General features: G+C 42.2%; 1 protein-coding gene across 1 annotated transcript; it reads right to left on the bottom strand.

Annotated features, from left to right (window-relative positions):
* Window positions 1-2,649: 2,649 nt before the first annotated feature.
* On the bottom strand, window positions 2,650-13,040 carry pthlha (parathyroid hormone-like hormone a). Its single transcript, XM_088347560.1, has 4 exons — window positions 12,900-13,040; window positions 12,727-12,828; window positions 4,588-4,978; window positions 2,650-2,982 (listed from the first exon to the last, which is right to left on the bottom strand). Exons 2-3 carry the CDS (start codon window positions 12,810-12,812, stop codon window positions 4,594-4,596), a joined length of 471 nt encoding a protein of 156 aa, XP_088203686.1. The 5' UTR covers window positions 12,813-12,828; window positions 12,900-13,040; the 3' UTR covers window positions 2,650-2,982; window positions 4,588-4,593.
* Window positions 13,041-13,322: the final 282 nt, after the last annotated feature.

The raw sequence follows: 13,322 nt of genomic DNA, 5'->3' as shown, positions 1-13,322 counted from the left end.
TGTGTTTTTACTCTTTTAGCTGGCTATCCAGCTTTATTTTTAGCTTTCTAGTCGGTTATTTATTTGGGGTTTTACTCTTTTAGTTAGCTAGCTATCTAGCCTTGTTTTTTAGCTTCCTATCTAGCTATTTAGTTGGGTTTTTACTCTTTTAGCTGGCTATCTGGCTTTATTTTTAGCTTTCTAGTCGGTTATTTATTTGGGGTTTTACTCTTTTAGTTAGCTAGCTATCTAGCCTTGTTTTTTTAGCTTCCTATCCAGCTATTTAGTTGGGTTTTTACTCTTTTAGCTGGCTATCTGGCTTTATTTTTAGCTTTCTAGTCAGTTGTTTATTTGGGGTTTTACTCTTTTAGCTAGCTATCTAGCCTTGTTTTTAGCTTCCTATCTAGCTATTTAGTTGTGTTTTTACTCTTTTAGCTGGCTATCCAGCTTTATTTTTAGCTTTCTAGTCGGTTATTTATTTGGGGTTTTACTCTTTTAGTTAGCTAGCTATCTAGCCTTGTTTTTTAGCTTCCTATCTAGCTATTTAGTTGGGTTTTTACTCTTTTAGCTGGCTATCTGGCTTTATTTTTAGCTTTCTAGTCGGTTATTTATTTGGGGTTTTACTCTTTTAGTTAGCTAGCTATCTAGCCTTGTTTTTTTAGCTTCCTATCCAGCTATTTAGTTGGGTTTTTACTCTTTTAGCTGGCTATCTGGCTTTATTTTTAGCTTTCTAGTCAGTTGTTTATTTGGGGTTTTACTCTTTTAGTTAGCTAGCTATCTAGCCTTGTTTTTTAGCTTCCTATCTAGCTATTCAGTTGTGTTTTTACTCTTTTAGCTGGCTATCTAGCTTTATTTTTAGCTATCTAGCCGGTTATTTATTTGGGGTTTTACTCTTTTAGCGTTTGACTCTTATCTCGCTTACTTTTCATTTTTTACCGGTTTACCAAGCTAATTCTCAAGCTATCTTTTTAGCCATCCAGCTAAGTTGCTATTTTAGATATTGATATTGATAATACAAGTAGCTCAACGCTCTAATAAGGTTGGAGACCCCTGATTTATATGATAGTTCATGTATTTTTGTCAATTTTCGTCTTATATGGTGTTTTTGTTTGAAAACTTTGATAATACACACTGTCCCTTTAAGGCGGCTCGAGTGGTCATTGACACCAGGAAGTTAAGTGTTGAAGCTTTTACTTTGACATGGAAACATTATTTTGAAATCCATTTTAGGTTTATTCAAAAACGAGTTTTGTTTTGAACGTTTTTGTGATTTTATTTCGTTTAAAACGTTCAAACGTCAGGTATCGTAAAAGATGGAGATTTTTTTTTTCATTCAAGCCAAACTGAAGCCGTCAGTCATGCGGCCCGCGGGCCAGATCGGACCCGCAAAGGTTTTTATCCGGCCCGCGAAACAATACCCAGAGAAAAATACGCTGCAGTTTGAAATATGTCCACTTGAGGCGCTCTTAGCAACGTAACTGGAGCTGTGTTCCTTTCTCTGTCTCTTTCTTTCTTTGTCTCTCTTTTCTCACCTGACTTGCTCTCTTTCAGGTCGTTTTTCTCGTATTTATCTCTTTTTTCTCTCTCTTTCTTTCACTTTCTCTGTCTCTTCTATTTTTTTCTTTCCTTCTCCCTCCTTTCTCTCTCTCTTTCTATTTCTCTGTTTATCCCTCTTTTGGAATACCTGTCTTCCTCTCTTTTTCACGTCTTCTTTTTCGTTTTTCTTGCTTTTCTCTTTTATTTTATCTCTCTTTCATCCACTTTCTCTGTCTCTTCTTTTTTTTCTCTTTCTCCTTCTCGGTTTCTCTTTCTCCCTCTCTCTTATCTCTCTTTGAGTATTCCTGACTTACTCCCTTTCAGGTCATTTTTTCTCGTTTTTCTTGTATTTCTCTCTTTTATTTCCTCTCTCTTCTTTTACTTTTTTCTTTTTCTCTCTTCTGACTTTTTTCTTTCCATCTGGCTCCCTCTTTTTTCTCTCTTTTGTATATATCACTGTCGCTCTCTTTTTCCATGTCTTTATCCCTCCCTGTTCTCTCTCTTGTTCTCGTTTTCTCTCTTTAATTCTTTCTCTCTTTATTCTCTCCCTCTCTCTCCATATTGTTCTTTGTCTCTTTCATTCCCTCTCCATTGTTCTCTCTTTTATCCTCTCTCTCCCCATTGTTCTCTCTCTTGTTGTTTCTCTCTTTGTTGACTCTCGTGTTCTTTCTCTCTCTCTCTCCCTATTGTTCTTTGTCTCTCATTCCCTCTTCATTGTTCTCTCTCTCTTGTTCTCCATCTCTCTGAGAGAATTAGAAAGGGCACAGTAGCGCGAGAGAGAGAAGAGATAAAAAGAAAGAGAGAAACAAATGTAAAAATAAAACGATTTAAAAAGAAAGAGAAGAGTAAAAGACAGACAGAAAGAGAGAGAAAAAAGTGAGCATGAGAAAGAGCGAGATAAAGAGAGAAATAAATAGAAAAAAAGGAGAGATGGAGAGATGGATGAAAGAGAAAAAAAGAGAAAGAAGTAGTATTGGAATGGCTCTGCGAGTGGTGACATCAACTGTACATATTTAAAATCGCAGCTCATTTTTCTCCAGTGCTTCTTTCACTGTTGATCGGCGGGCCCGATCTGGCCCGCCCGTTTCACGCCCGCGGTCCAAGAGAAAACAAGAGGCGAATTCGTGTCAAACGTTTAATCTCAGTGCAAGTGCCATAACCAACCACCAGGGGGCGTCATTGACATGAAACGAACTCCAGGTCGAGGGGGAATTAAAGGGAAAGTCGTATTGAGTCGGCATAAAGTGCATGACGGTCGAAAGAACACATCCAATAAATACAACATTCAAATGCAATAAATTACAACATTTTGGAATTCCCAAAAAAAACAAAAATAGAGATTTCAGTTTCACGTCATCTTCTAGTCTACAGCTTCTTATTTACACAATAAATATCTTTTTTTTTCGTCTTTTCTTTCCAAACAGCTCCGTGACTGTTTAGGGGTCCCGCTCCGTTGGCGACAGAGTCCTGAAACGGAAAAAGACAAGAACGTCAGAAAATCCTCCATTTTGAGATACAATCTATTTGGGGACGGCAAAATATTGGTCAGAAAATGTCATCGCAATCTTAAAGGGACAGTGTGTGATATTCAGATCCACCCGGTGGTTGGTTTAAGAAAGAAATAGTAGGCAAAAATGCATGATTTATTATATAAATGTGCATGGAATTTGCATGTTGCACAACATGAGCTCATTGTCCCCCCAAAAGTTTATTTCTGCTTTTTCTTCTTCTTTTTTTGTTCTTCTTTACCTCCTTTTTTCTTCATGTCTCGCTCTCTCTCTTTTTCTACTTCTCTGTCTCTCCTGTTCTCCTTTTTTCCTTCTGTTCTCTCTTGTTTTCCCTCCATTTTACTTATTCTCTTCCTTCCTTCGTTCGTTCGTTCCTTCCTTCCTACCCTCCTCTCTCTCTCTTTCTCTACTTCTCTGTCTCTCCAGTTCTCTTTTTTTCCTTCTATTCTCTTTTGTTCTCTCTCCATTTTATTTGTTCTCTTCCTTCCGTCCTTCCTTCCTTCCTACCTTCTTCACTCTCTTGCTCTCTCTAACTCTACTTCTCTGTCTCCCCTGTTCTCTTTTTTCCTTCTATTCTCTCTCGTTCTCTCTCTCCATTTTATTAATTCTCTTCGTTCCTTCCTTCCTTCCTTTCTTCCTTCCTTCCTTCCCTCACTCTCTCTTTCTCTACTTCTCTGTCTCTCCTGTTCTCTTTTTTCCCTTCTATTCTCTCTCGTTCTCTCTCCATTCTATTTATTCTCTTCCTTCCATCCTTCCTTCCTTCCTTCTTTCCTTCCTTCCTTTATTCCTCCCTTCCTCCCCTCACTCTCTCTTTCTCTACTTCTCTGTCTCACCTGTTCTCTTTTTTTCCTTCTATTCTCTCTCGTTCTCTCTCCATTTTATTTATTCTCTTCCTTCCTTACTACCTACCTTTCTACCTTCCTTCCTCTCTTTTGCTTTCTCTTTCTCGCTCCGAATCCTCTCTTTCTCTGCTCTCTTTGTTTTCTCACTTTCTCCTGTTATCTCTTTCTCATTTTCTTTCAGTCTTTCCTTCTCTCTCTTGTTCTCTTACTATTTCTCTTCTCTTTCTTTTTCGTTTTCTCTTTTTCTCTCCCTCCCTGTTCTCTCCCTTCTTTCTCTCACTTTCTTCTGTTATCTTTTTCTCATTTTCTCTCTGCCTTCCCTTCTCTCTCTTGTTCTTTCTCTCCCCCCCCCTCTCTCTCTCTTGTTTTCTTTCTTTTTCGGTATTTATTTTTCTCTCTCCTTTCTCTCCCTTCTTTCGCTCTATTTGTCCTGTTCCCTCTTTCTCATTTTATCTATCTTTTTCTCTTTTTCCCCTCTCTCTCTGTTCTCTCCCTTTGGTCTCTCCCTTTCTCCTGTTCTCTATTTCCCATTTTATTTACTTTTTTTCTCTTCCCCCGCCCCCTCTCTCTAGTTCTCAATCTTTTATCTCTTAGTCCGGCCCCCGTGAGAGTTTTTTTGGAGGGGGTCTACTACGTGTCCCCCGAGCTCAAAGGAGTTCGACACGCCCGCAATACAGCGACATCTAGCGGATAAATATCACACGCGCGTCGCTGTCACGCACCTGCGTTCAGAGCGGCGGCAGCGGCGACGGCGCCCCCCAGCGGCCGTCGGCGGAGCGGGCCCTCCTTTTCCTCTTGTCTCCGTCCTTCCTCTTGCCCGCCCGGCCTTTCTTGCGCCTCTTGGCGTCTTTGGGGCTGTCGTCGGTCTCCTGGGGCAGGTCTTCGGAGCGGCCTTCCTCTTCGGAGCGCTCCGGGACGGACGGCCCCTTGGGCCCCGCCGACATTTTGAAGAAGGGCCCAAGGAGGTCGCGGGGGTCTTCGGGGAGGGACGAGCGCCGCATGTCGGCCGTGTGGACCTCGTCCAGGAGCTCCTGCAACCACATGCGGCGCTTGAAGTCCTGCAGCGTTCGGCCTTTGTCGTGCATCAACTGGGCGTGCGTCACCGAGCGACGACTGCGCACAAAATCAAGAAGAAGAAGACATTTTCATCGTCTTCACAATAAAGAAAAAAGAACGGCGTCCATTCTTTTTGAATAAACCTTTATTGACTGTCCAAAAACTCTGCATACGTATTTTTGTGTGTATTTACATACGTTCTATGTATTCACGTATCTCTTTACGTACATTTTTGTGCGTCTTTAGTGTTCTACAGTTCTATAGTACGTTTGATGTGTTTACGTACGTCACAATAAAGAAATAAGAACGGCGTCCATTCTTTTTGAATAAACCTTTATTGACTGTCCAAAACACTGTGTTACGTACTTTTTTGTGTGTATTTACATACGTTTTATGTATTCACGTATGTGTTTACGTACATTTTTGTGCTCTTTAGTGTTATATAGTTCTATAGTACGTTTGATGTGTTTACGTACGTTTTGTGTGTATTCACGTACACTTTTTGCATGTAAGTTTGATGTGTTTATGTACATTTTATTTGTTTAAGTACACGATTGTGTGTATTTATGTGCTTAAGTACGTTTTGTATGTGTTTATGTACATGTTTTTCTGTTTACTTTTGTTTTTGTGTGCGTTTACCAACTTTTTAACGTGTATTCACCTACGCTACATATGTTTAAGTACGTTTTGTGTGTTTACGTACATTTCGTGCGTCTTTACATACGTTTTCTGTATTCACGTATGTGTTTACGTACTTTATTGTGCGTCTTTAGATATGTTTGTGTTCTGTAGTGTTCTTTAGTTCTATAGTGTAATTATGTACGGACTGACAAGAGGGGACAGATAGGAGTGGGTTTAAATAGGGACAGAGAACCAATCAGATTCCGAGGCAGTTGGCGCCAAAGGAGGGTGATGCATATCAGTAATCATGACAACGAGCTTATTTGAGTGGAGGAGCTACCTGGTAAAGACATTTAGACATTGAGCGATGGCAGTGTAGGGAACGGAAAAACGGGTCAGTAGCCAGGACAGGAGAGCAAAAACGTGGTCGGGGTTGTAAGCCAGGAAAGGGGAGTTGAAGGCTGAAAAGCCAGGACGGGAGAAGCCAGGGGACAGACGGAAGCAAAAAACAGGTGGGAGTCAGGGTCGAAAGAGGCTTGCCTAGTGTTAACTGAGGTTCGCAGACGGACTGACAAAAGGGGACGGATAGGACTGGGTTTAAATAGGGAAAGAGAGCCAATCAGAGTCCGAGGCAGTTGGCGTCAAAGGAATGGGCACAGGCGATGCATATCGGTAATCATGACAACGAGCTTATTTGAGTGGGAGGAGCTACCTGGTAAAGACATTTAGACGTTGAGCGATGGCGGTGTCGGGAACGGAAAAACGGGTGAGTAGCCGGGACAGGAGAGCAAAAACGTGGTCGGGGTCGGAAGCGAGTCGTAAGCCAGGAAAGACGAGTTGAAGGTTGAAAAGCCGGGACGGGAGAGTAGATGTGATCAGGATCAAAAACGGGTCGAAGCCAAGGGACAGACAGGAGCAAAAAACAGGTTGGAGTCAGGGTGAAAAAAAAAAGGTTTGCCTAGTGAGGTTTTAGACGGACTGACAACAGGTGACAGATAGACGTGGGTTTAAATAGGAACAGCGAGCCAATCAGAGTCCAGAAGGAGCGGGCACAGGTGAAGCATATCGGTAATTATGACAGAGCAATGCTAGGGAATTAAATGGACTGAACCATTTCAAGGCACTGGGGTCTTGTTTGCATTTTCGATTCGTTTTTCTTTTTTTATTTATCATATTTAAGCCTTTTCTTCATGAAGGAAAAGAGAGTTGGACAAATTTTGTGGGTTTTTTGGCTCGAGGGCCCGGTGACCCCCATGTCTTAGTCTAGGGCAGCTTGGAGTGTTTTTGGGGCGCATCGGAAGAAGGCACCGCTTTGATTCCGTCCAGATGTGGGGGACGGGCCGGCTTTCTTTCTTTTCCTCCCCCCAAAATGATTCTTTCTTTCTTCTTTTCTGTTGTGCTTCCGTGCGCTGTTATCTTTCCCGTCGGTCGCCCCGATCGAGTTTCTCCGCCGGCCCGGCTCGCCACGGTCCTAAATAAACACAGAGGCCCGGGGTGGGGAAGCCTCAGCATGGGAACCCGCGGACGGCACGCACTCTGTCCTCAAACAGGAACACTGCCGTCCGACCGACCGACCGTCCGACCCACCGACCGTCCGACCGACCGTCCGACCTGGCCGTGGTGCCTTGAAAAAGTATTGGCCCCCCTCCTGAATCCTGCGTTTTTGCATATTTGTCAGCCGTCCCAAAATCAATTTGAATATCACACAGGAAATATAAAACGCACTTTTTGAAATCTCGATTCAATTTATCGAGGCACAAAAACCGGATTGCCATAAACTGTGTTGAATCAAGAAATCCCTCCATACGAATCTTTTAGATCACAGGTGTCAAACCGGCAGCCGGCGGGCCAGATCGGGCCCACTAATGGTTTAAATCCGGCCTGCGAGACAACAGTGAGAGAAGCGCAAGAGGAAAATGAGCTGCAATTTTAAATATGTCCACTTGATGTTACCCAAGCCAGTTAAGACTTGCAAAAGAGCTGTGGTAGTATTTCTCTATTTCTCTCTCACTTCATTTTTTTTAAATTTCTTTCTCCCTCCCTTTCTCTTTCTTTCTCCTGTTCACTCTCTCTTTTTCTCTCTTTCTTTTTTCTCTCTTTTCTCTATTTCTCTCTCACTCTGCAACTCTTTCTATTTCCTCTCTCTGTAACTTACGCTGTAATTATCTTTCTTTCTTTCTATTTTTCTCTCTCCTTCTCAACTTCTCTTTCTCTCCCCTTTTTTGATCCCCCTCTCTCCCTGTCTCTCTTTTCCCCCTGCTCACTCTTTTACTTTCTTTCTTTGTTGTTTCACTTCTCTTATTCTTTTTATCTTTCTCTTTTCATTTCTTTTTTTTTCTTTATTTCTCTGTTTATTTCTCCACTCATATCTCAATTCTGCTCTTTTTCTCTCACTGTTACTCTGTCTCCCTTGTTCTCCCTATCGATTTATCGCTCTCTTTCCCTCTCTTTTTTTCTCTCTCTCTCTCTCTTTCTCGAAAACGTACTAGTCCGGCCCCCGTGAGATTTTTTTATAGCATTTGTGGCCCCCAGCTAAAACCAGTTGGACATCTCTGTTTTAGACGAAGTGTTTGTCAGGACCAGAACAGGAAACAGGACCCACTCGCGTAACGTTACTCACAGTTTTATTGGGGAGAAGGGAAAGGATAGTACACACGATCCGGAGATCACTGGTCGCGGGGAGCAAGTTGCTTAGACAGATTTTATGATCCACCTGTCACTGTTCATTGTTTCTGTTTCTACAGTCTTGTTTAAATGAGATTTTGTTATGTTTATGTTTCGCGTTCTCCCCTCTCGCGCAGTCCGGCTCACCGAGGTCTGACGCTGTAGGACCCAGCAACCGAGTGCACAGTGGGGGGTCAGGGTCCAATTCACCTCCAAGGACCATAGTGTCACGGTTTCCATGGCGCCCAATTGGTCCCACCCGTATGGCGCCGGCTGCGGCTCGTTGACAGATTGGCTTCCCTTCTATTTAAGCTCAGTGCTCTCATTCTCCCTTTGTCAGTCCGTCAACGAACTTCTGCCCCGCAAGACGTGGGTTTCGACTCGGTTCTGTTTCCTGTTGGTATTGTTCCTGTTTATTTTGTCCTGTTTAATATCAGTTTCCAGTTTCGTTTCCCGTCTAGTTTGTCCTGTTTAATTTCAATATCCCGTTTTGACATCAATCCTGTCTGTCCCATTGTTTAATATGGGTTTCCAGTTTTGTTCCCATCTAGTTTGTCCTGCTTAATTTCGATATCCTGTTTTGATATCTATACTGTCTGTCCCGTCCTGTCCTGTCCCGGTATCAACCTCATCTGTCTGATATCTACTCGGGCAATTGGTATCGATCTCGTCGGCCTCTGGCTTCCTATCATTCCACGCCTGACATGCATGACTCCCCATTTCCCATAAAATAAAAGGCTTGTGTGAGAAACGTCACGCATTTGGGTCCTGATCCTGTTCCGGTTCTTGACACATAGAGCCATTTCGTTCAGAAACGACACATTACTAATTAATCTTCGGTGAAGGCATAGGTGTAAACTTAACGGTCTTCCACTGCAATTAAGTATGTGTTAAAGACGCCCAACTGAGTTCAATGAGCCCTTATGCTTTTCCCAACATGCTTATTTGCTATTATCTTACTTTTAGCAAAGTCGTTTGGGGCAGAACACATTAGGAAGAAGGAATGGGCGAACGAAGGGGATAGTGAGTGATTTCATGCCCGTCTCTGTCGTTTGTTTTCAATTTCTAAGATGAAAATGGTGAAAGTAAGAAAAGGACTTTTTCAAGTACAGTCCAAATACCAACCCAATCCCTACAAAATGATGAAAAAAACTTTTATTCTAGCGCGTCGAAAAACGTGCAGCATGAAGATCTTGACAGAGACCGCAATGAAGACACAAGCCAGGAGATGGCGGCAGTGAGTAAGAAAATTCTGAAAATATTCTACTTGCTGACGCCATCTTCTGGTCAAAATGATCGTGACAGCCTCTGTCAAGCTGCTTGTGTGCCGCAGCATTTGTACTGTACTTGAAAACGGCCTTTTCTTACTTTCACCATTTTCATCCTACAAATGAAGAAAAGATGCGTGAAATCACTAGAGGGCGCCGGAGCTTTTTCAGATGTTTTTGAAAATAGCAACATAAGGGGAAGGAAATCTGTTTAAATATTTTCAGTGTTTATGTATTTCTTTAAGTTTTAAAAGAGGTTTAGAAAAGGATTTTCATTTTTTGCTTTTGGTGAGTCTCATGCATATTTGTATGATAATTTGTCACGGTTGCCACGGCGCCCAATTGGCCCCGCCCGTGTGGCGCCAGCTGCGGTTCATTAACAGATTGGCTTTCCGTCTTTTTAAGCTCAGTGCTCTCACTATTCCTTTGTCAGTCCGTCAACGAACCTCTGCCTCGCAAGACGTGGGTTTTGACTCGTTCCTGTTTTCCTGTTGTACTCCCTGTCCGGTATTGTGCCCGTTTGTTTTTGTCCTGTTTAATATCGGTTTACAGTTAATTCTCATCTATTTTTGTCCTATTTATTATTCTCTCCAGTTTTTGTTCCAGTCTAGTTCGTCCTGTTTATTTTTCGATATCCTGTTTCCTTATCAATCCTGTCTGTCCCGTCCTGTTCGGTATCGACCCCATTTGTCCGATATCAACTCAGGCAATTGGTATCGATCTCCTCGGCCTCTGGCTTCCTATCATTTCACGCCAGACTGCTGCCTAACATGCATGACTCCCCATTTCCCGTAAATAAAAGCCTTGCGTGAGATACGTCACGCGTTTGGGTCCTGATCCTGTTCTGGTTCATGACATAATTCCTGTTTTTTGCTCATAATTCAAATCAATTCTTGTTTTTTTTTAAATGAATGGATTTTTTTAACCACTACGGAATGCTAAATGATATAGAGTGACGCCTTGAACGGTTATTGCCATCGGGGAGGCTGTATTGAGTTAATTTGAGTTAACTTTGACTGATATCGGCTCATTAACAGATTGTCTTTCCGTCTTTTTAAGCTCAGTGCTCTCACTCTTCCTTTGTCAGTCCGTCAACGAACCTCTGCCCCGCAAGATATCAGTTTAGAATAACTTGTTTTTTGATAGACCAAATATTTTTAGAGATTTTTTTGACTGTAAAATGATTTTGATGCGTCTCGGAATTCCGAATAAACGATTTTCGTTACGAGTTAATTGGAGATTAATTAGTTGCTGAGTATTTTAAGAGGATTTATCGGAGTTATATTTTTTCTCTTAGGACGCCAGCTTTTTGTACATGTCTTAGGGCACAGGCGTCAAACACGCTGCCCGCAGGCCAGATCAGGCCCGCTAAGGGATTGAATCCGGCCCGCGAGACAACACTCAGAGAAGCGCAAGAGAAAAACAAGCTTCAGGTTGAAATATGTCAACTTGATGTTGCCAAAGCCAAGTGCCTCTCACAAAGACACTGTACTTGTGTTTACCTCTCTCTCTCTCTCTCTCTCTCTCTCTCTCTCTCTCTCTCTCTTTCTTTCTTTTCCACCCCTTTTCTCCCACTCTGTCTGTCTCTTTCTCGCTCTGTGTCTTTTTACCTTATTTTGCTCCCTCTTCCTTTCTTCCTATTCTCTCTCTTTTGCTTTCCCCTTCTCTCTTTCCACCCTTCCCTCTTTGTCTCCTCTTTTCTCACCTCTCTTTCCATTTCTCTTTGGATTTCTTTCTCTTTCTCTCTCTTTTTTCCCCCATCTCTCACGATTTTTCTTTTTATCTCTTTTGTTTCTCATGTCCTCTTTCCTTCTCTTTTCCCCTCTTTTTTTCTCTTTTTTGTATATATCACTGTCCCTCTCTTTTTTCATGTCTTTATCTCTCCCTTGCTCTCTTTTTCTCTCTTTAGTTCTTTCTCTCTTGGTTCTCTCTCTCACTATTGTTTTTTGTCTCTCTCATTCGCTCTCAATGGTTCTCTCTCTTGTTCTTTCTCTCATTGGTCATTGTTTTTTCTCTTTCTCTCTCTCTCTCTCTCTCTCTCTCTCTCTCTCTCTCTCTTTCTCTCTTTCTTTTCCACCCATTTTCTCCCACTCTCTGTCTCTCTCTCTTTCACTCAAGGAGTCTCTTTTTTTCTCTTCCTTTGTTGCTCTTTGTCTCTTTTACTCTCTGTGTCTTTTTACCTTATTTTGCTCCCTCTTCCTTTCTTCCTTTTCTCTCTCTTTTGCTTTTCCCTTCTCTCTTTCCACCTTTCCCTCTTTCTCTCCTCTTTTCTCTCCTCTCTTTCCATTTCTTTTTGGATTTTTTTTCTCTCTCTCTTTTTTTCCCCCATCTCTCACTATTTTTCTTTTCATCTCTTTTGTTTCTCATGTTCTCTCATTCCTTTTGCCCTCTTTCCTTCTCTTTTCCCCTCTTTTTTGTATATATTACTGTCCCTCTCTTCATGTCTTTATCTCTCCCTTGCTCTCTTTTTCTCTCTTTAGTTCTTTCTCTCTTGTTTCTCTCTCTCACTATTGTTTTTTGTCTCTCTCATTCGCTCTCAATCCTTCTCTCTCTTGTTCTTTCTCTCATTGGTCATTGTTTTTTCTCTTTCTCTCTCTCTCTCTCTCTCTCTCTCTCTCTCTCTCTCTCTCTTTCTCTCTTTCTTTTCCACCCATTTTCTCCCACTCTCTGTCTCTCTCTCTTTCACTCAAGGAGTCTCTTTTTTTCTCTTCCTTTGTTGCTCTTTGTCTCTTTTACTCTCTGTGTCTTTTTACCTTATTTTGCTCCCTCTTCCTTTCTTCCTTTTCTCTCTCTTTTGCTTTTCCCTTCTCTCTTTCCACCTTTCCCTCTTTCTCTCCTCTTTTCTCTCCTCTCTTTCCATTTCTTTTTGGATTTTTTTTCTCTCTCTCTTTTTTTCCCCCATCTCTCACTATTTTTCTTTTCATCTCTTTTGTTTCTCATGTTCTCTCATTCCTTTTGCCCTCTTTCCTTCTCTTTTCCCCTCTTTTTTGTATATATTACTGTCCCTCTCTTCATGTCTTTATCTCTCCCTTGCTCTCTTTTTCTCTCTTTAGTTCTTTCTCTCTTGTTTCTCTCTCTCACTATTGTTTTTTGTCTCTCTCATTCGCTCTCAATCCTTCTCTCTCTTGTTCTTTCTCTCATTGGTCATTGTTCTCTCTCTTGTTCTTCTAAATGAGTGAACCGATGTCTTCCCTTCTTCTTTTTCGTGCAAAAAAGATGAAAATAAACGATGGATTAAGAATCCCCACTCACCTTCTGGCATCTGCAGGTCGGGCCCAGTTGGTGTCGGGGGAGCAGAGAAGAAAAGTGGCCAAGAAGATGGTGTGGACGCAAAACATGACGGACGCCAAAAGTCTGCGAAGGCAAACCGGGAAATTGAGCGAGGGTCAACGCGACACCTCCAAGGCGCTCGCCAGGAAACTTACAATTCGAAAGAATCGATCCCGAAAAAAAAACCAAAAAATGGAAAAAAAAGTCCAGAAGATCCAAGGTGTTCTTCTTCAGTTCTGCTGTTGTTGTAGAGTGGAGCAGATGTGGCGTTTTTGGGGCGTAGGTGCTTCCAGATGTTGCGCGGATGCGGGAATGCCGAGAGCGTCTCCGGGATCAGCGGGAGAGCGGACGGGTGAGGGGCGGGGCCTCAGGAAGTGGGAGGAGCAAGGTCCAGAAGTTCCCTGATGAGCCGGTGTCCACCTAAATGACCAGCAATGGCAAAGGCATGTGTGTCAAGTCTCACTTTAAATGCACCTGCTTTGCTCAGAGGACTAGAATATTCTCATTGTTACAAAATGGGTTGAACCTATTGTGACAACGAAATTGGACGTGGCCCTCCAGTTTCACATTTAACAGTG

The sequence above is a fragment of the Urocampus carinirostris genome, chromosome 11 (genome assembly GCF_059441175.1).
Source record: "Urocampus carinirostris isolate Australia breed hairy pipefish chromosome 11, RoL_Ucar_1.0, whole genome shotgun sequence".
Taxonomy (NCBI): domain Eukaryota; kingdom Metazoa; phylum Chordata; class Actinopteri; order Syngnathiformes; family Syngnathidae; genus Urocampus; species Urocampus carinirostris.
The sequence above is the reverse complement of the archived record's forward strand: the minus strand, read 5'-3'. Positions and strand labels throughout refer to the sequence as shown.